At 57.0% G+C, this 21,125-nt stretch overlaps 1 protein-coding gene across 6 annotated transcripts; it reads right to left on the minus strand.

Annotated features, from left to right (window-relative positions):
• Window positions 1–656: 656 nt before the first annotated feature.
• PCGF2 (polycomb group ring finger 2) lies at window positions 657–19,494 on the minus strand. Of its 6 annotated transcripts, none has more exons than XM_029074501.2 (10): window positions 19,361–19,494; window positions 4,141–4,286; window positions 3,926–4,022; window positions 3,749–3,804; window positions 3,595–3,645; window positions 3,159–3,267; window positions 2,943–2,991; window positions 2,687–2,782; window positions 1,646–1,726; window positions 657–1,053 (listed from the first exon to the last, which is right to left on the minus strand). In XM_029074501.2, the coding sequence occupies exons 2-10, from the start codon at window positions 4,250–4,252 to the stop codon at window positions 685–687; spliced, it is 1,020 nt and encodes a 339-aa protein (XP_028930334.1). In that variant the 5' UTR covers window positions 4,253–4,286; window positions 19,361–19,494; the 3' UTR covers window positions 657–684. The 6 variants fall into 6 exon arrangements, with proteins under 6 accessions (XP_028930334.1, XP_028930336.1, XP_028930335.1 ...); XM_029074503.2 differs by lacking the exon at window positions 19,361–19,494 and adding an exon at window positions 17,919–18,042; XM_029074502.2 differs by lacking the exon at window positions 19,361–19,494 and adding an exon at window positions 17,873–18,042.
• Window positions 19,495–21,125: the final 1,631 nt, after the last annotated feature.

Here is a 21,125-nt window from a genome sequence, read left to right on the forward strand (position 1 = left end):
GCCTGCATACAATGAGCTCCCGGTTTTGTGCCTGGCATTCCGTGGGTGGCCAGTACAGCACCCTGCTTGCTGGAGGGGTTCAATCACTGTAATTGAGGATTCTGCTTTTCCCCCCACCCTCCTTCTTTCCCTGTTTTCTGACCCCTGACCCCTCTCCCTCCCTCCAACACCGTGCCACCCTTGCCCTGCGGCGGCGTAGGGGGTGGCCACAGAGAGATATCTCACTACAGAGTGATGGAACGGCTGCTAAATCGTCTCTGCCCTGATCGCCCTAGGCCCGCCCAGGCACGAGAGCCCCCCTCACATTGTCCTCAGCCGCCCCCGCGGAGAGGTTACTCCACGGTGTCCGGACGGTGGAGGGGAGTTTCGGAGCCCGCCCGCCCCATCCCCCACGGAAAACCCTCGAGGGTCCCAAACGCGCAGGGATCCTCGTGTCTCCGCGCCTTTAAAGTAATCTGGCCGTGCATAGAAAATAAGTGTGTATATTTGTTTTGGCCTATGTACATATATATATATATTTATTTATAAAACCCACCCCCTGGGGCCGGGGGGGGGGGGGGGGAGGGATATGGGTCGGGTAGGGGGCCGGGAAGGAGAAGCTGGGGGGGAGGGGTGGGCTTGGGGAGGGACGGGGGTGGGTCGGAGGGGGACGGGGGTCGGGGGGGACTGGGGAGGGGGCCGGCCTCAGGTCAAAGGTGGCACCGGGGCACAGTTCACAGTCACTTTCCGTCCCCTGTTGGCGGGCACGGGAAGCTGCAGGCAGTTCGAGGTGCCGTTGAGGGTGGCGGGGGCCGGGGCGGGGGCAGGGCTGGGGGGCGTGGGCAGGGCCGCGGGGGGACCGTGGGCGCCGGGCGAGCCGTGGGAGGGCGTGGCGGGGCTGGGCAGGGCGGCGGAGGCGGAGGAGGGCAGGGCGGCCGGGCTGGGCTCCTTGTCGCTGACGGACTCGCACTCGGACGTGCCGCTGGTGTTGGTGCCCTCCGAGGGGGCGGCCGGGGACAGCTTCAGACGCTTGCAGGCCGGCTGGACGCGGTACTTGAGGGGGAGGGGGCCGTTCTGCCGGGGGGACGGGGGACGTGAGGGGGCGGGCGGGCGGGCTCCTGGGCTCTCCCATCCCCGGCCCCCCACCCCGAGGGACTGGGGACCCCGCTGGTCCCCGGGGCAGGGAGGGGAGGCAGAGACGCCGACAGAGACGGAGACGCCGACAGAGACGGAGTCGCCGAGAGAGGCAGCCGGAGGAGGAAGCGGAGCAGAGTAGCCGCACCTGCTCCTAATTAAATCCCCGAAGGAGTAGGCGTCGTCCACCTGGGGGCTGTTTTTCTCCCGCCGGCCCGCAGACCTGCCCCCCCTCTCCCCTGTTTATCGCACACAGGCACAGGTGTGTGCACACGCGGTGACCGGGACCGAAGCTCACGCACGACAGAAGACGGCAGCTGTGGCTGAGGCCCGAGACCGTGGGCCCGCACCCTTTCCCCGGCGGGGAATCGGTCCTTGGCCGGGTGGTCCGGGTGGCCCTTCTCCAGCCCTCCGGGTCGGGGCCTGTGGTGTTCCGGCCAGGGGCCAGGGGCACCACGAGCAGGGCCTCCGCGAGGCGGCTGCCGAGGTTTCCCCGGAGGGACCCCCGCTCCCCCGTGCTCCCCTCTCTCACCCGTCTCCAGGGGTAGATGTAGGCGATGTCCATGAGGGTGTAATACTCCTTCAGCGGCTCATCTTCATACAGCACTTCCACCTGCGGAGGCAGGGGAACGGACAAGACGACCTTTGGGGAAATCCCCCCCTCCATTCCCCAAAGCGACCCCCCACCCCGGCCTGAGGTGCTGGTGGGACGGGAGGGAAGTCTGCTGCGTGACCTCGGGCAACTCCACACTTCTCTGGGCCTCGGCTACCTCATCTGTAAAATGGGGGTGGAGACTGTGAGCCCCCTGTGGGACAGGGACTGTGTCCAACCATTTGCTTGTATCCACCCCAGTGCTTAGTATGGTGCCTGGCACATATTAAGCACTTAATAAACACCACAATTATTATTATTATTGGGGGGAGCACCCGTGGGCAATTTTTAAATAGCTAAATTTGGGATTTTCTCTGGCTGCTACAGAGCCACAGGAGCCGAGAGCCGAGAGCCTCGAAACCGTGGATCCCCCGGACGCCCAGGCCCGACCACCGACTTCCGCCCCCCCCAGCCGGATCCCAGGAGCCCCCCGGAAGGCCGGATCGTCATCTCCTCCTGTCCCAGAGTGGTAGGGGATCGGGGAGGGGGATTCAGGGCAGAGAAGCCAAGGGGCCTGGAGAACGCCCCCTTCTCGGAAAACCAGCCCTGACCGAATAAGAGGAGGCAGAATGGAGATGATGATGATGACTGTGGTATTGGTTAAGTGCTTACTCTATGCCAGGCACCTGTACTAAGCGCTGGGGTGAATATAAGCAAATGGGGTCAGACACACTTCCCGCCCCACATGGGGCTCACCGTCTAAAACCCCGTTTTACAGATGAGGGAACTGAGGCCCAGAGAAGTGAAGTGACTTGTCCCAGGTCGGACAAGTGGTAGAGTCGGGATCAGAACTCAGGTCCTCCTGACTCCCAGGCCTGGGCTCTAACCATGAGGCCGCGCTGGAGACATCTGGGCACGCTCCTGTTTGTGTGCGTGAGTATGCACTCGTCCCCCGACCCCACCCCCGTCGAGGGGTCTCACTTTGTATTTGCTGGGCACGTCCATCTTGTTCCGGAGAAACTTGGCCAGGTGCATGACCGTCATGGCGGCTGGGCAGCGCAGGAAACGCACCCCTGTCTTCTGGGAGGGGGAGAGAACGGGGAGAGAGCCGGATGGGGAGAGGAGAGAGGTGGGGGGGTCCCCGATGATCCCTTCCGGTCTCCCCTCCCCGACCCTTTCCCCAGCCCCCCTCAAACCACCCCCAGCACCCCCAATACCCACGGACGGCGGCCCACACCTTTTCCTTGTCTCCGGCCCCGTTCTCCAGAGACTCCTTTTTCTCGTCCCTGGGGGAAAGATTCCACACCCCCCCGTCACCATGTCTGTGGGGGCGGAGGGCGGGGGAGGGTCTGGGGTCCCCGGGGAAACGGGCCCTAGCCCCCTACCCTGGCAAAGGGGAGCGGAGACCCTCACCCGAGAGGGGGTCCGGGGGCGGGGGGCTCGGTGGACTCACCTGAGCTCTTCGTAGAACTCGATGGAGAGGCTGACGATCTCGTCGTCGGTCAGGGCCCCCTTGTCCTGCTCCAGAACCTCCCCGCGGTCTTCGTTGGAGCCGTTCGGGACTGTGGGGATGGGGTCGGGGAGGACGAGCGACGGGATCAGAGTAAACATGAGGGCATTTGCGAAGCGCTTCCTACACGCCAGGTGCTGTACTAAGCACCGGGGTGGAGACAAGTCAATCGGGTCGGACACGGTCCCGGTCGCCATTTTAGGGATGGGGTGACTGGGGCACGGAGAAGTGAAGTGACTTACCCAACGTCACAGAGCGGACGGCACGCTCCGGGAGTGCCCCGCTATTGTCCGCGCGCCCTTCCACCCGTGTCTGCCCGGGGCAAAAAGCCAGGAGGCCCTACCCACCCCGGTGGCACCCAAGGGGGCGGGTTTCTCACCATCCGTCAGGGGATACGCCGCGTAGAAGTCTCGCCGCCGTTTCATCTCATCTGAGAGAGCGAAGCACAGCGGGCAACAGGGGTGGTGGTGAGAAGGGAGAAATGGGGGGCCGGGATGGGGGGCGGGGCGGCGAGGGAAGGGGGAATTCGTTACCTTTGAAGAGCCCCGGCACCAGTTTGTACACGATGTCCTGGAGGGTCTTGTCTGACCTGGAAAATACGGGCAAGGGGGGGATGGATCGTGGGGTCCTGCCCGTCCAGGGGAGCGGCAGAAGGGTGGGCGCGAGCCGGGTGTGCCCCCCGCCGCCCGCCCCGGGGTGCCCCCCCCGACCTGATGCTGAGCAGGGGCCGGGTCTTGTGCACCTGGGCGTCGCACATGGGGCAGTACTTGTTGGCTTCTAGGTAGCGCACGATGCACGTTTTGCAGACTGGCCGGGGAGACGGGAGGAAGAAGGACGGGTGAGGCCAGATGTGTCGGCCCCCGGCCCTTCCTCCTCCTCCCTCGGGCCCCCCGACCCCCTCAGTCCCGCCCCCGGGGCCGCTCACAGGAATGCAGGCACTCGACGATGGTGGTGGCGTCGATGAAGTAGCCCCCGCAGAGGGCGCACATGAGGTGAGGGTTGAGCTCTGTGATCTTGATGCGGGTGGATCGGTGCATGGTGCCCGGGCCCTGCCGGGGCGGGGAGAGCGGGCTAAGGAGGGAAGGAGGAGGGCGTTTAAGGCTCCGGCTCGGGGGGACGCCGGGGGAGCGGGGTGGAGGGCGCCATCATTTTGGGCAGAAGGAAGGCCGCACCAAGTGGAGGCTGGCGGAGCCCGAGGCTGGGGAGGGGGCACGCTGGGCTGGCACAGCCTCCAGGACCCTCTGCGGGAGACCCCCGGACAGACCCCCACCACCCGGAAATGGCCTGTCGCTGGGTGTTAACCAGGGGCTCGAAGGACCTGGTAGGTTAAGAGAAAGGGGAGCAGTACAACAGGCGAGACAGACACACATGGGCAAGACAAGGACACACGTGCACACGCACATTCTCCCTTCTCCCCAATTCTCCCTTCTCAGCAACCCCCTGTTTCTCGCTGTGCTTTGCTCTCAGATGAGAGTGTGTGTGTAAGCTACTTGTGGGGGCGGGGGCACCACAATTTTATTTAGTATCTTCCTAGCACTTAGAGCTGTGTACTGCATCCAGTTGATACTTAATAAACACTACTAAACCCACACACATATACACACCCTCCCCCCACCATTCTATTCCTAGTCAATCATATTTATTGAGTGTTTACTGTGTGTAAGCACTTGGGTGAGGACCATATAACAACAAACAGATATATTCTTGCCCCCATTGAGCTCCCAGTCTAGAGGGGGGAGACAGACACTAATATAAAGAGCTAAATAAATACATAAATTACGGATATATACAGATTTATACATATGTGCTATGGGGATGGGAGGGAAGACGCACGAAGGAGCAAGTCAGGGCGACGCAGAAGGGAGTGGGAGAAGAGGAGAGGAGGGCTCAGTCAGGGAAGGCCTCTTGGAGGAGACGGGCCTTCGATAAGGTTTTGAAGTCGGGGAGAGCAATTATGGGTCTGATATGAGGAGGGCGGGCGTTCCAGGCCAGAAGTAGGATGTGGGCGAGAGGTCGGCGGCGAGACAGAGGAGATGGAGGCACGGTGAGAAGGTTCGCGTTAGAGGAGCGGAGTCTGCGCGCTGGGTTGCACTACGAGGTGAGGTAGGAGGAGGCGAATGGATTACGTGCTTTAAAGCTAACGGTGAGGAGTTTTTGTCTGATGCTCGTTCTTCTCTCAATACAACCCAGCCCACACACTTTTCTCCTCTCACACCAACCTAAACTCTCTACCTCGGTCTCGTTTCTCTCACTGTCAACCCCTTCTTCATGTCCTCCCGCTGGAGCCCCTTCCCGCTTCCTATCTGACAGACCACCACTCTCCCCAGTACGACCGGGCGGGAAGAGCACAGGTTTTGGAGTCAGAGGCCTTGGGTTCTCCTCCCGGCTCCTCCGCTTCCCTGCCGTGTGACTGTGGGCAAGTCATTTCACTTCTCTGTGCCTCAGTCTCCTCAACTGCAAAATGGGGATTCAACACCTGTTGTCCCTCCTACTTAGACAGTGAGCCCCACGTGGGACCTGATTATCTTGTATTTATCCCAGGGCTTAGGTCAGTGCGTGGCACATAGTAAGCACTAAAGAAACACCACAATCGTTACTACTAGTATTATCTTCAAAGTCCTACTAAAATCTCATCTCCTCCAGGAAGCATTCCCAGACTAAGCTCTCATTCCCCCCGTCTATTTTCCCTCCCTCCTGCCTCACCCAAGCACTTATATTCCCCCCGTCCCCTCCACAGCACTTCCCCAGTCAGTTGTTTCTGTTGAGCGCTCACTTGTGTGCAGAGCACTCTACTAAGCGCTCAGATGAGTACAATATAAAACAGTATAACCAACACATACCGTTTACAGTCTAGAGGACTTCCTAAATACTCCATCGCTTCCCTTGCCTGTGATTTATTTTCGCGTTGTCTCCCCCTGCTATGAATAATAATAATGGCATTTGTTAAGCACTTCCAGTGTGCCAGGCACTGTACTAAGCGCTAGGAGGGAATACAAGCAACTTGAGTTGGACACAGTCCCTGTCCCACATGGGGCTCACGGTTTCAATATGGGGCCCATGGGCTGTAAGCTCCTTGAAGGCGGGAATTAGGCCTACCAATTTGTACGGGATTCTCCCATGTGCTTAGTACAGTGCTCTACACATAGGAAGCACTTGAAAAAATATCACTGATTGATTGATTGATGGATTGACTGCAATTCCGCTCCCCCACCAGCTCCGAGGAAACAAGCATCAGCAAACTTCTCCTGCCACAAGGGGCAGTTTGAAGAGCCGAAAGAAAGTGATTTCCAGGAATTTTAATCAGGAGAATTAAATTCACCCCGGGGAAAGCTGGAGGGAGGGTCTGGATTCCAACTCATATGCTCCCTGAGGTCAGGGATCTTGTCTAGCAACTCTTGAGAGCTTCCTCTAGCCTGCAAGCTCGGTGTGGGTGGGGAACAGGTCTGCTGACTCTGGGCTACTGTCCTGTACTCTCCTGAGCGCTTAGTACAGTGCTCTGCACATAATAAGCGCTCAATAAATCCCACTTGGTACAGCGCTCCGCACACAGTAAGCGCTCAACAAAATACGATTGAATGATTGATTCCAGGTGCTTAGCACAGTGCTCTGATCGCGTCTACTAACTCCATTAATAGTAACTAATAATTACGGTATTAAGCACTCACTGTATGCCAAGCACTCTTCGTTAGGCTCTCCCAAGTGCTCCGCACACAGAAAGCACGCTCAGTAAATGTAATGGACTGATCGACTGTGTCCTGGAGCCTGGAGGCAGGGATCTGGGCCAGGTGACCTTTCAAACAATCGATCAATATTTATTGAGCACTTATTGTGTGCAGAGCGCTGGGCTAAGCAGCTCGCTTGCAGCTCTGAGATTCTCCCCGACTAAACCCTGTTTTCCTTTTCCTCAGCTCCCTTCTGCCTCTCCCTGACTGGCTCCTTTATTCATCCGCCCTCCCAACCCCACAGCACTTTCATTCATTCATTCACTCGATCGTATTTATTGAGCGTTTACTGTGTGCAGAGCACTGTACTAAGCGCTTGGAAAGTACAGTGTGGCTCAGTGGAAAGAGCCCGGGCTTAGGAGTCAGAGGTCATGGGTTCTAATCCCAGCTCCGCCACCTGTCAGCTGTGTGATTTTGGGCCAGTCGTTTCACTTCTCGGGGCCTCAGTTCCCTCCTCTATAAAATGGAGATTAAGACTGTGAGCCCCTCGTGGGACAACCTGATTACCCCGTATCTACCCCAGCGCTTAGAACAGTGCTCAGCACACAGCGCTTAACAAATGCCAACATTATTATTACAAGTCACTTAGGTCCACATCTGTCGTTTAATTATTTTAATGTCTGTCTTCCCCTCTAGACACTAAGCTTGTTGTGGACAGGGAATGCGTCTGATTATTGTTATAGTGTACTCTCCCAAGCGCTTAATACAGTGCTGTGCACACTCTAAGCGCTCAATAAATGCGACTGAACAAAGGAGGCGGTGGGGCCAGAGGGGAGGTTGAAGGATGGGGGTTTTCTGCAGTTTTAGAGGGGGGTTGGGACCAGGAGGGGGCTGACAGACCCCTCCCCATCCTCCCAGTCCCAGCCCCTCACACACAACTCTTGTCCTTGTTACCCTGGGGGGGAGTAAGGAGAGGGAAGGGCAGGACCTTGGCAGGACTCCAAAAGAAATAGATTTATAGAGCGGGGAGAGGCCAAAGAGAACTCATTTAAAGACACAGAAACCCCTTTCCCCGACAGAAGCAAGAGGGAGGTCTGGGCGAGAGGGGTTTGGGTGTGGGGTCTGGACCTGGGTGGGATTTTGGTGGTGGTGGGAGAGATCCGGGGTGTAAAAATAATAGTAATGGCATTTCTTAAGTGCTTACTATGTGTCGAGCACTCTACTCAGCGCTGGAAAGGATACAAGTAATAATCATAACTGTGGTATTCATGAAGCGCTTATTGTCTGCCAGGCACTGTACTCAACGCTGGGGAGGATACAAGCAGTAATAATAATTGTGGTATTTGTTAAGGGCTCATTGTGTGGCCAGGCACTGTACTCAGCGCTGGGGAGGGTACAAATAATAATAATAGTGTATTCATTAAGTGCTTATTGGGTGGCCAGGTACTGTACTCAACACTGTGGGGTGGGGGGAATACAATAAATAATAATTGTGTTATGCGTTAAGCACTTATTGTGTACTCAGCGCTGGGGAGGAGACAGGTAATAATATTAAATGTGTATTTGTTAAGCGCTTATTGTGTGCCAGGAACTGTACTCAGTGCTGGGGGTGGGAATACAAGAAATAATAATAATTGTGGTATTTGTTAAGTGCTTACTGTGTGCCAGGAACTGTACTCAGCGCTGGGAGGATACAGGTAATAATAATATCTGCGGTATTCGTTACGCGCTTACTGTGTGTGCCAGGTACTTTAGTCAGAGGTGGGGGGAATACCAGCAAATTGGGAGGGACACGGTCCCCGTTCCACATGGGGCTCCCCATTTTAATCCCAGTTTTACAGATGAGGGAATTGAGGCCCAGAGGAAGTGAAGTGATTTATCCAAGTTCACACAGCAGGCAAGTGGTGGAGTTGGGATTAGAACCCAGGTCCTTCTGACTCCCAGGCCGGGCTCTAGCCACTAGACCATACTGCTTCCCCAGCATGGGTAGGCACGGAGAGGGGATGGTGGGAAGGTTCTCTCTCCCTCCAATTAATGGTATTTATTGAGCGCTTAGTTGCCCTTGCACTTGGATTTGATCCCTTTATTCACGCCCACAGCACTCATTCATTCATTCATTCATTCAATCGTATTTCTTGAGCGCTTACTCTGTGCAGAGCACTGTAGTAAGCACTTGGAAAGTACAATTGAGCAAAAAGGAGAGGTAATCCCTGCCCACAACGGGAACAGTGCTTGGCACATAAGCACTTAACAGATACCCTGATTATGATTCCCCAAAAAGAAGTCAATAAATGTCATTGAGTGATTAATTGCCGAGCACTGTCCTAAGCACTGTACTCTTTTTCACCACTTTTTGGGGGCCTTGCAGAGATCCACAGGAGCTGAAGTTCCCACCCCCAACACCAAAGCTCCCCGCTCTCCCGCTCTCCCTCCCAGGGTCCCATGTGGGAATCGCCCCCGGGACACAGGATTTGGGGACAGGCCAAGTGGGCAATGCCGGGACATTGGCAGCCAGAGATGCAGGTTTCTATAGCGACGCTAATGGGGTGGTTGGGGGGTGGGGAGAAGGGGTGTTGGCAGGGGCCCAAAGAGCAACAGGCCCAGAGACAGAGACGCCCCCAGTCTCTCACGCCGAGAGACATGGAGCCCCAGGTCCAAAGAGAGGCAGAGGCCCAGAGCCAGGGAGAGACTCCGCTCTGTGCCTCAACTGCCTCATCTGGAAAATGGGGATTAAGATTGTGAGCCCCACGTGGGACGGCCTGATTACCTTGTATAGACCCCAGCCCTTAGAACAGTGCTTGGCATCTAGTACGCGCTTAACAAATACCGGAATAACAATACCAATAATTCCGACTGGCAGAAACCAGAAGCGGCCAACAGACCCAGAAACTAAGAGATATGCAGACACAGATCTAGAGAGACCCAGGGGCCCAGAGCCAGGGAGAGACGCAGAGAGACTTTGGCATCTGCAGATTAGGAGAGAGACACAGAAAGCGGCTGACACACAACTCGGAAACACACAGACACAGATCTAGAGAGGCGGACAGACACAGAACACACATACAAGCACACATTCACTGTCTCTGTGTCTCTATCTCTCTGTCTCATACACAGGCCCAAAATAAGGAACCCCGAGACACAGGAACTCTGAAGCCGGACCCAGAGCGAGACAGACATAGGAACTGGGTCAGAGGGTGGAGAGAGACAGAGAAGGAGACAGACAGGCAGGCAGGCAGACGGACGGACTTCCAGGCAGAGCTGCTCGGAGGCAGAGACGGGCCCAGGGACCCAGAGACCTGAGAGGCTGCTGAACCCCCAGAGGAAGACCCTCCCTGCTGCCCTGCCGGGCCTGGTTTCCTCTCTGGGGGTCTCGGGGTGGCAGAGACCCCAGAGAGATGGAGGCTGGAAAGCAGACACATCCCCGCTCCCAAAAAGCCCCCAAGGGTATCCCAGTCTTCCCTCTTTCTATGATTTCCGGGGGGCGGGGAGGTGGTCAGGATGTTCAGGCTCCGCCTTGATTGCCGCTTCACTGTTTCCATGGGAACCCTGATGGCTGGCCAGATGCCCAAATTTTATTACAACCATCCTGGGGGAGGGAGGAGGGGGACCCCGCCCCCCCTCCAGGTCCCCACAACTCCCTCCCCTTCCCACCCCACCTTCTCCCCTCGTGGGAGCAGTTGGTTCTGGAAGGGGTCTACCCAGGGGCCTCCACAGCCAAGAGGCCCCAGGGCCTGGGGAGTGTGGGGGGGGAGCCTCCCCACCAGGATGCAGGTCACAAACACACACACACTCCCCAGTGCAAACATTGCACTCCTCTGAACGTCCAACCCAACTGGCTTTAAGCCCATGGCAAAGTCAGTTGCAGCACAGGTACACAAATACCCAAGCACGTAAGCACACACACACAGCCAGCGTGCTCAGTATAGGCTCAGACACCCTCCGACAAACGTACACGGACAAACTGTCAGGCACGTACTCCGACGCCCTTATACACGCATGCACACCAGACGCACACCAGACGCACACCTGGACAGTACACCCATTCACACACACACACTCCGCTCATTATATGCCCAGACACCCTCCAACAAACATACACAAACTGACAGGCCCCTACTCAAAAGTCCACATACACACCCGACACACCCCTGGCTATTTCGCGCAGACATACACCCCCACGGTATGCTCAGTATACGCTCGGACACCCTCCAACAAACGTACACAGACAAACTGACAGGCACATACGCAAACACCCCCCCACACACACACACCTAGAAAGTCTACACACAGCCTCACATACACACAGACTTCTTTATCCAGCCTGATTAGCTCGTACCTCCCCCAGGCCTCAGAACAGTACTTTACACATTAAGGGCTTTTCAAATACCATAATTTTGAGACAGGCGCATACACATTCACACCCGGACTCCGGACACACACAGAGTCACTCACGTCTGCCCTGTGACCCCCACTTGGTTAGATGGAAGTGGTTGGCGGGGGTCAGTGGGCGAGGGTCTCTCCCCGTTGCCTCGCCCCACCCCGACTTGGAGGGTCACCACGCCAGATCCCTCCTCCACGACCCCCAGGCCCGGGCTCACCCCTAAAGTCCCAGCGCCTTGACTGGGGGGCGGGGGTGGAAGCGGGTGGACAGCGGACCACCTCTTAGGGTTGGAATGGACGGAGGGAGGGGAGACCCCTCCATCCTCTCGCCCAACACACACGCACACCCCACCTCCCGTGAAAAACCACATCCCGAGCCAGTCTCCCCCCCAGGCCCCATCCCCGCTCCGACAAAACCGGACTCCTTGTCACCTGGAGGGGTGGGTGGCGGACGTCGGGGGCAGGATGGGGAGGTGGGGAGGGGGTTCCTGGCTCCCGATTAGTGGTCTCTCCTGGTTGCCATAGTTACCTGTAGGGCCTGGCTGGCAGGGTTCCAACAGCAACAGTAAACAGGAGCACACCAACCCCCCCTCCCCACAGCCCCCCAGCTCCTCTGAGCCCCACACCCGGGCTCACACACACACACCTGACACCAGATCCTGCTTCAGCCCCAGCCTGGGCGGCCGGGGGGCCGGGGAGGGGGGAGAGGGGCTCCCTTAACCCTTTCCTCTTCCTTTCCTCGTCGGGGAGGGGGGCCTTTGTTAAGCGCTTACTATGTGCCAAGCACTGTTCTAAGCGCTAGGGGGGATATAAGGTGATCAGGTCGTCCCATGTGGGGCTCACGGTTTTCATCCCCAATTTACAGAAGAGGTCACTGGGGCCCAGAGAAGTGAAGTGACTTGCCCAAAGTCACACAGCTGATAAGTGGCAGAGCTGGGATTAGAACCCATGACCTCTGACTCCCAAGCCCAGGCTCTTTCCACTGCTTCTCTTCTTTCTCCCCAGGATCCAAGATCCAGGTCCCGAGCGAGGCGGGCAGGCCGCAGCAGCCTGTCCTCCTGACCCACAGGTCCCATCAAGACGCCTCTAGGGCCTAACTATTCTTTGCTCTCCCTTAGCATTTAAGGATGTGTGTGGGCGGGTGTGTTTGTGTGTTTTTGTCTCCCCCCGCCCCAAGACGGTAAACTCTTTGTGGGCGGGCATCACATCCACCAACACGGTTGTATTATTCTTTCCCAAGCCTTTAGTGCCGTGTTCTGCACACAATAAGCCCTCAATAAACACCATTGATTGACTGTCAGACCGTGGTTGGGCAGGGATCGTCTCTATCCGCCCGAACTGTACATTCCAAGCGCTTAGTACAGTGCTCTGCACACAATAAGCATGAATGAATGAATGAATGAATATATGTATGATCAACTGTATGGTCGTATTTATTCTGATTACCCCATTGTCAATTGGGGGGGGGGGGGGGGGGCCTTGGACACATCCACCTAGAAATACACATAATTCACAGAGAGAAAGGCCGCCATGCCCAGTTTCCCATTCGCAGCCAGCCACGCACACGCTCCTTTTCAATCAATCGTTCAATAGTATTTATTGAGTACTTACTAGGTGCAGAAGGGCTCCACCACTTATCAGCTGAGTGATTGTGGACAAGTCACTTCATTTCTCTGTGCCTCAGTTACCTCCTCTGTAAAATGGGGATTAAAACTGTGAGCCCCACGGGGAAAACGTGATTGCCTTGCATCTCCCCCAGCAATTAGACCGGTGCTTGGCACATAGTAAGGGCTTAATACCATCATTATCATCGGAGCACTGTGCTAAGGGCTTGGGAGAGCACAACAGAATTAGCAGACACGTTCATAATAATAATAATGATGATGGTATTTGTTAAGCGCTTACTATGTGCCAAGCACTGTTCTAAGTGCTGGGGGGGATAGAAGGTGATCAGGTCATCCCACGTGGGGCTCACAGTCTTCATCCCCATTTTACAGATGAGGTCACGGAGGCATAGAGAAGTCAAGTGACTTGTCCAAAGTCACACAGCCGATAAGTGGCGGAGCCGGCATTAGAACCCACAACTGCTGACTCCCAAGCCCGGGCTCTTTCCGCTAAGCCACGCTGCTTCTCTACTTACATGCCTGGTTTCACACACTCATTTTCACCCAGACTCACAACCAGGATCTCCTGTACAGACTCCGATGCCGGACCCCAGAGTCCACGTATCATATAATCCAGAGCAGGAAAAAAGGTCAACTAGTCCAGCCCCCTGCCTCTCACCCGGACCACCTCTAAACCCCTCAGGGTCCTCTTTGACTGCTCTTTGGGTAATCTGGAAGGAAGGGCATCCTCAATGATCATCAATAGTATTTACTGAGTACCTCCTGGGTGCAGAGCACTGTATTAAGTGGTTGGGAGAGTACGATACAACAAACGCAAAGAAATGCAATACAGGTACATATACAAATGCTATGGGGGTGAATATCAAATGCCCCAAAATCACAGCTCCAAGTGAGAATTCCTCCAGACCAACTCACTCTTCCAGCTGGGAAGTTCTTCCAGTTATCTAACCTTAGTCCCTCTTGCTGCCCGTTTCTTCCGGTCGCCCCCCACCCCAATTCATTCATTCAATAGTATTTATTGAATAATAGTAATAATGGCATTTGTTAAACGCTTACTATGTGCCAAGCACTGTTCTAGACACGGGGGTAGATAACAAGGTTCAGGTCGTTCCATTTGGGGCTCACAGTCTTAATGAGCATTTTACTGAGGAGGTCACTTTGACACAGAGAAATGAAGTGACTTGCCCGAAGTCACAGCTGAGAAGTGGTGGGGCCGGGATTAGAACACTGTACTAAGCCCTGGAGCGGATATGGGCAAATCGGGTTGGACTCCATCCCTGTCCCACATGGGGCTCACCGTCTCAATCCCCATTTTGCAGATGAGGTAACTGAGGGCCAGAGAAGCGAAGTGACTTGCCCAAGGTCACAAAGCAGACAAACGGCAGAGCCGGGATTAGTTAATTTAGATAATTTCTCCCCCTCCCTTCTGCGTCTCCCTGCTTTGCTCCCTTTATTCACCCCGTCCAACCCCAGCCCCACAGCACTCATGTCTACATCTGGAATTTATTTTTCTATAATTATGTCTGTTTCCCCCTCTAGACTGTAAACTCCTTGTGGGCGGGGAACAGGGCTGCCAACTCTTTTATACGGCACTCTCCCTAGCACTTAGTACAGTGTTCGCACACTGTAAGGGTTCAGTAAGTACGACTGATTGGGTGATGATGGATTCCCTCCCCCAGAACCGCCTCTTCCTGGGAAGGCCTCCCCGACTTTTGAGCTGAACTGGGGAGAGGAGCCACCCTGTTTGGAAGCAGGGGACTGATAAACTCGTTGTGGGCGTGGAAAATGTCTGTTTATTGTTGATTTGTCCTCTCCCAAACGCTTAGCACAGTGCTCTGCACTTGGTAGAGAAGCAGCACAGTGCAGTAATAAAAATAATAATAATGTTGGTATTTGTTACGCGCTTACTATGTGCAGAGCACTGTTCTAAGTGCTGAGGGAGATACAGGGTCATCAGGTTGTCCCATGTGAGGCTCACAGTCTTCATCCCCATTTTACAGATGAGGTAACTGAGGCACAGAGAAGTGAAGTGACTTCCCCACAGTCACCCAGCTGACAAGTGGCAGAGCCGGGATTCAAACCCATGTCCTCTGGCTCCCAAGTCCGTGCTCTTTCCACTGGAGTCAGAAGATCATGGGTACTAATCCAGGCTCTGCCATGTGCCTGCTGTGTGACCTTGGGGAAGTCTTTTCACTTCTCTGTGCCTCAGTTCCCTCATCGGTAAAAAATGGGTTTTGAGACTGTGAGCCCCACGTGGGACAGGGACTTTGTCCAACCTGATTAAGCTGGATCCACTCCAGTGCTTAGAACAGCCCTTGGCACATAGTAAGGGCTTCACAAGTACCAGAATTAAACGTTGTGTTCAATAAATACTAATGAATGAATGAATGATAAGGGGCCTCTCCCCACCCCCACTAGCCCAAGGAATTTCTCAGCTGACCTCGCCTGAGGCATCTTCCTACCATCTCTCTTCCCAGCCGCACTGTAAGAGGCTTTGTTTCCAGGGGGAGAAACTGAGGCCCAGAAAGGTTAAGTGTCCGGCCCAAGGACACACAGCACTGCTGGAAGTTAACACTGTCCCGTGAGAGTTCGTTCAATCATATTTATTGAGTGCTTACTGCGTGCATAACACTGTATGGAGCGCTTGGGAAAGTACAACAATAAAGGGTGACACTCCCTGCCCACGGTGAACTTACAGTCCAGAGGACGAGGGAGTGTGTCTGTGTGTGTTTACAGGGAATATGTGCCCACGGGGATATGAAACACAATCCCGGCTCTTCTACTTGTCTGCTGTGTGGCCTTGGGAAGTCATTTCACCTCTCTGTGCCTCATCTACCTCGTCTGCAAAATAGGGATCGAGACTGTGAGCCCCAAGCGGGACAGGGACTGGGTCCGACCCAATTTGCTTGATCCTCCCCGGCGCTTAGCACAGTGCCTGGTACATAGTAAGTGCTTCACAAATACTACATTTATTACAATAATAACAATTATTGCGACTCTGTGGCTCCATCAAGCACATCAGCCCCGAGCCCACCTGCCCTTCCGCCCCTCCTCAAAATGAAACTTGGCCTTAGAGAAATCAGGCTGCAGCTATAAGAGAAGTAACATAAAAACAGAAAACACTTCCTCCAGACCTTCTCCTTCTACCGCAGAGGGCATTCAGAGAGTCTCTGGAGCCTCTCTGAAAAGTTGCTTTCAATTAATCTATTATTCAGTCAATCAATCAATCAACGTTGGGGCTCCATCCCGATTCGGGGCTAAATCCATCGGGAGTTTCTGCCAACATCAACGAGGGCCTTTCCAGAGAGGAGAGGCTGCTGGGTTCCACTCTCTGGGAAGGATGCCCAAGGCCAGGCCTCTCCCCAACTTCAGAGAAAGGAGGAGGAAGAGACCTGAGTTCTAGTCTCGAAAACTTGGGTGATGCTGGCCGAGTCGCACGCCGTCTCTGGACCCCTCAAAACCCGGGGCCTCTTTCCCAATGGGTCCCGGGACATGGGGCTCGCTCAAGAGGCAGAGATTTTTTTCCGGGAGAGCTGGGAGAGGGGCAGGGACGCCTCATCCCACGCCCAACTTGCCGGCATGGCCTCATTCGATCGTATTGATTGAGCGCTTACTGTGTGCAAAGCACTGTAGTAGGCGCTCGGGAGAGCGCAATATAAGGCTGTCCTCCCCGCAGCCCATCCTTCTTTGGGACCACGGCTGCGGCTGGCACTGCCCAGCTGAGGGGAGCCGTGCCCTCGGCCTCCTCCCCAGAGCAGTGGCCCTCACGCGTCTGTGTGAGGGCTTCCGGGCGGGTGCTTTATCGGGTGCTTTGTGTACATACGTTTGTGTGCGCGTGCCTCTCTGGGTGTATACACCCATCTGTGTTTCATGTGGCCGCGGCGATATCTGTGTAAGTGCCCGTCTTTGCCCCCGTGCGTCTGCCGACACGTGGGCGCGACTTGGCTTCCTCCGCGCCTTCTCCCAGCGAGCGGTGCCCGGGCGTCTGCCCGGGGCCCCGCCTCGCGAGGGCCGAGAGCCGGGCCGGCGGAGGGCCGGGGAGCCGGGGGCTTCACCCCCGCGCCCCAATCTGCCTGGGTCGGTGGGCCCGGGGCCTCCCTGCCCACGCCGGCCGCCGGTCACCGGTCAGTCTTCCCGCGGGTCTAAGGAAACCCCCGGGCGGGACTGGGTGGCATGCCCGAGGCCCACGTGAGACACGGCCCAAGACAAAGACCCCACACCCCAGGCAGACACACACCCCCACCCCCTGCAAGGCACCCCCACACTCAAGCGCTTACTACAGTGCTTTGCACGCAGTAAGAACTCAATAAATAGGACTGAGTGAATTAACACATACGCACGCACACATCTCCAGCCAAATCGGATGCCTGGGCATCCAGCGAGAGCGAGACACACATCCACAGGCACCCACAAACACACAGAGGCTCAGCTACAAGCATTCTAAGCCAAACACACCCACAGCCCTTGCCAGTCGGATACACACATACACCTACTAAAGCCAGACAGAGCTAGACACAGACACCCACAAAGACGGGCAGATACACACTCACGGACCCGGCCAGACACACCCAAACCTAGGGAGACTCACACATATGCGTACCCAGACACACAACCGTGCCCCCCCGCACCCCCGCACCCCCCACCCCCACCCACTCCTAGTCAACTGCCGGCATCACATACCCAGCGGATAGGCAACCCCGGCCATTCGCACAGACATCGAGACCCACACCCACCAGACACATTCACACAAACACACATCCAACCAGATACACCCACCCCCGCACACTCACAGACCCAGAGGGGCACACACACATACACACACACTCGGAGCATCCAAACACTCCCAGCTAGACACACTCCGGGCTCCTCACCCTGACACGCACCCAGAAATAGGTTCAGCCAGGGGTCCACATAGAGGCACCCAACCTGCCAGGGAAATCACGCACACACACACACCCCGGCAGATGCAAACACACACAGAGACACACACCTTTTGTGTAGAACTCCTAACGGGCAAGTTTCCCCAGAAATCTCACCCCGACAAAGACCATCCCGGCCTGGGCCCCGTCTAGTAGCCCTGGATGTGTCCCGGATCCAAGCGTCCCTTGCCCCCCAAGGATCCGAGGCTCCAAGGGTCCCTTGCCCAAGGCCAAGGTCAAGGTGTGGGGGCGAGGGGGAAGGGGCCTAGCCCCCTGCCCACCCTCCACCCCACCGTTTGACGGTTGGTCCCGGATGGCTCTCCGGCTCCCGCGGAGGCCTGGATGAGGAATTTGGGGCCCGGGTGGGATGGGAAGGAGGGAGATCCCGTAGTGGCAGAGACGGGGGAGACCGGCAGAGACGGCCTGACCGAGAGACAGGGCGAGACAAAGAGAGAGGGAGGGAAAGCTGGAAGGCCAGGGAGAGGGCCAGTGGAGAGCCGGTCCTATAATATTTATAGGCAACACGCCCCCTCCCCTCCATCCCTCGGGCTGGGGGGTGGGAGGGGGTCTGGGGAGCCCAGAAGAAGGGGGTACCCGGAGGGGAAGGGGGCGATGGTGCAGGCCGGGGGACCCCAGACCCCAATATCCCCCCGATGGATTGGCAGTATCGCGACAAAACCCCCCTCCTGGCCTCTCCCGAGGTGGGGGGTGAGGGGTCGGGTAGATTTGGGCAGGGCGATGACCCGACCCCTCCCCCGCCTCCGGGATCAAACTTTTCAGCGGGGAGGGGGAAGAGGGGAGGGGGCCAGAGGAGGCGCCTTAGAGGGGAGGAGGTAGGATGGCTTTTTCCAGGAGAGGCGGGACCGCGCTGTAGAGGAGAGGAAAGGCGGACCCCCGCTCTATGGGGGGGAGGGGCGGCCTCTGAAGCCCCTGCCCCCCGCCCCCAGTCTCCCCTGGACGTCCAAGCCGCTCCAGGCCCTGGGGAGACCCCCCCCACCCACCCCACCTCGGGGGCTGTCAGCTCCCCCCTCCCCAGCCTGCAGGATCCCGGGGGGATTTAGGGGAGGGGGCTGAATCACAGACCCTCCCCCTTTCCTCGAAGCCCCCCACCTTGACCCCTTCCCCCAACTCCCGGGCGGGCGGGGAGAGATGGGGGCGCAGTATTTCGGGGCGGGGGGCTGCGGCACAAAGGCGATGGGGGGGCTGGGGAGGGGGGCTGGGGGGCCCGGGGCTTCGGGGGGGAAAAAAAAGGGGACTGGGCATCGGCCATCTTGAAAGCAGAAGAAGGAAAAGAGGAAAAAGAGGGAGAGGGGAGAGGAATTGGGGGTGGGGGGGGAAAGAAGGACCGGCAGACGGATGGATGGACGGACTGGGGGTCTGGGGACGCACACACGACAGCCTGATCGCCCCCGATCCGGGGGGCAGGGGGGAATTGGGGGAGGGGGAGCTGCCCCTCCAGTGCCCCCCACCCACAGCCGGATCCCCAGCCGGATTTGGGGGTGCAGGGGGATGGGAAGGGATGGGGGGGCCGCCTACCTGGGGCTGGGGGCTGGGCCTACCTGGGTCTGGGGTCCGGGCCTTGCCAGGGACGGGGCTGGGCCGGGGTCGGCGGAGGCGGGAGGGGAGAAGCCACACTATAAGAAAGGAGTTTGTGAAAGCGGCTGGGAGGGAGGGAGGGAGGGAGAGAGGGACAGAGGGAAGGAGGGAGGGAAGGAGGGAAGGTGGGAGGGGAGTGGGAAAGGGGAGGGGACCTGGGGGGGGGACATACACAAAATGGCCTTTTTTTTCCTCCAGACAAGAGTGAGCCACGCCCCCTCCCCACGTGACCCCATTCCTTCAGGGTGTTTGAGGAGAAGGGACGCAGAGAGACCCCCCCTTCCCCAAAAATTCCCCCTTCTCCCCCTGCCACATAGATAGGTCTCCCCCCCCCCCGCCGCCCAAATCCCCCACCCCCCAAAGAGGTGGCCGGGAAAGGATGGGAAAAATCCCGGGAGGCCGGGGGAAAATCCAGAAATAAGGCAGAAAGGGGAATTGGGGATGTAAAAATCTGCCATCGATTAGGCATCGGAAAGAGAAGGGACCCCGATTTATAGGAATCGGGGTTGCCACGGGCACTGGAGAGGTTTCGGGGTTGAAAGCCTCGATGTATATTTAGGAGGGGGTCTCCGCTGTGGAGTCTTTTTCCTAAATCCCTCTTCCCCCCCCGGCTGGTCCTGCGGCCTGGGGAAGGAGATGGGGTGTGGGTCCCTAGGGAGCAGGAGGGATGGGGTGGGCGGCAACGGGGACCCCCTCATCCCGGAGAGGGGGACACGGGGGTGCGAAGGGACCACCCGAAAGGCTGGCGGGGGGCAGGGGGTCGGGCGGCATGGAGGTGAGAAATGAGCCCCTCGTTGCTCGCTGAGCCATGCGGCCTGGTCTGGCGAGGTCAGGGCCCGACAGCTGGGCCCAAGACGGCCGGGCCACCCTTAGAATTAAACAACTGCAGCCTGAGAAGGCGAGATAACAGCCTTAAAGGAGGTACAATGCCACCCATCGATTTAAAAAATCAACAAAAAAAAATTAGGATCAATAAAAATTAGAAATAAATGAAAGGAGAAACCATCCTACTGAGAAGCCGTGCACTTTCCTCGGCGCTTCCCCCTCCTCCTCCCGCGCTGGTCCCCCGTAGCCCATCCAGCTCCCTGTAGCCCCCCAGCTCCACAGGATGGCCCCCGATTTTCTCCTCCTAACACAGATGCTCATACAACAGGCACACAGACACACCGACCTTCCTCCTGTGCTGGAGGCTGTGCCTTTTTCTCGGCCTCACCTTGAGTATTCCTCTCCTCCTTGCCCCTCTTTGACTCGGGGAATGAGAGTCTCGAGATTGGGGCTAGGGCTGGAGCTGGGATTGGGAATGGGATTGGGATTGGGGCTAGGGATAGGGCTGGAGCTGGGGTTGGGAATGGGTTTGGAATTGGGGCTGGGGCTAAGGTTGGGAATGGGGCTGAAAGTGGGAATGGGGCTAAGACTGGGAATAGGGCTGGAGTTGGGACTGGGGCTAAAATTGGAAATGGGGCTAGCGTTGGGGCTGAAGTTGGGAGTGGGAATAATAATAATAATGCCATTTATTAAGCACTTACTATGTCCCAAGCACTGTACTGCTGGACAGAGTTCCTTTCCCTCATGGGGCTCACAGTCTCACTCCCCCTTTTACAGATGAGGTAACTAAGGCCCAGAGAAGTGAAGTGACTTGCCAAAGGTCACACAACAGACATGGGGCGGAGCCAGGATTAGAACCCAAGACCTTCTGACTCCCAGGCCCGGGCTCTATCCACTAAGCCA

This window comes from Ornithorhynchus anatinus, chromosome 11 (genome assembly GCF_004115215.2).
Source record: "Ornithorhynchus anatinus isolate Pmale09 chromosome 11, mOrnAna1.pri.v4, whole genome shotgun sequence".
Taxonomy (NCBI): domain Eukaryota; kingdom Metazoa; phylum Chordata; class Mammalia; order Monotremata; family Ornithorhynchidae; genus Ornithorhynchus; species Ornithorhynchus anatinus.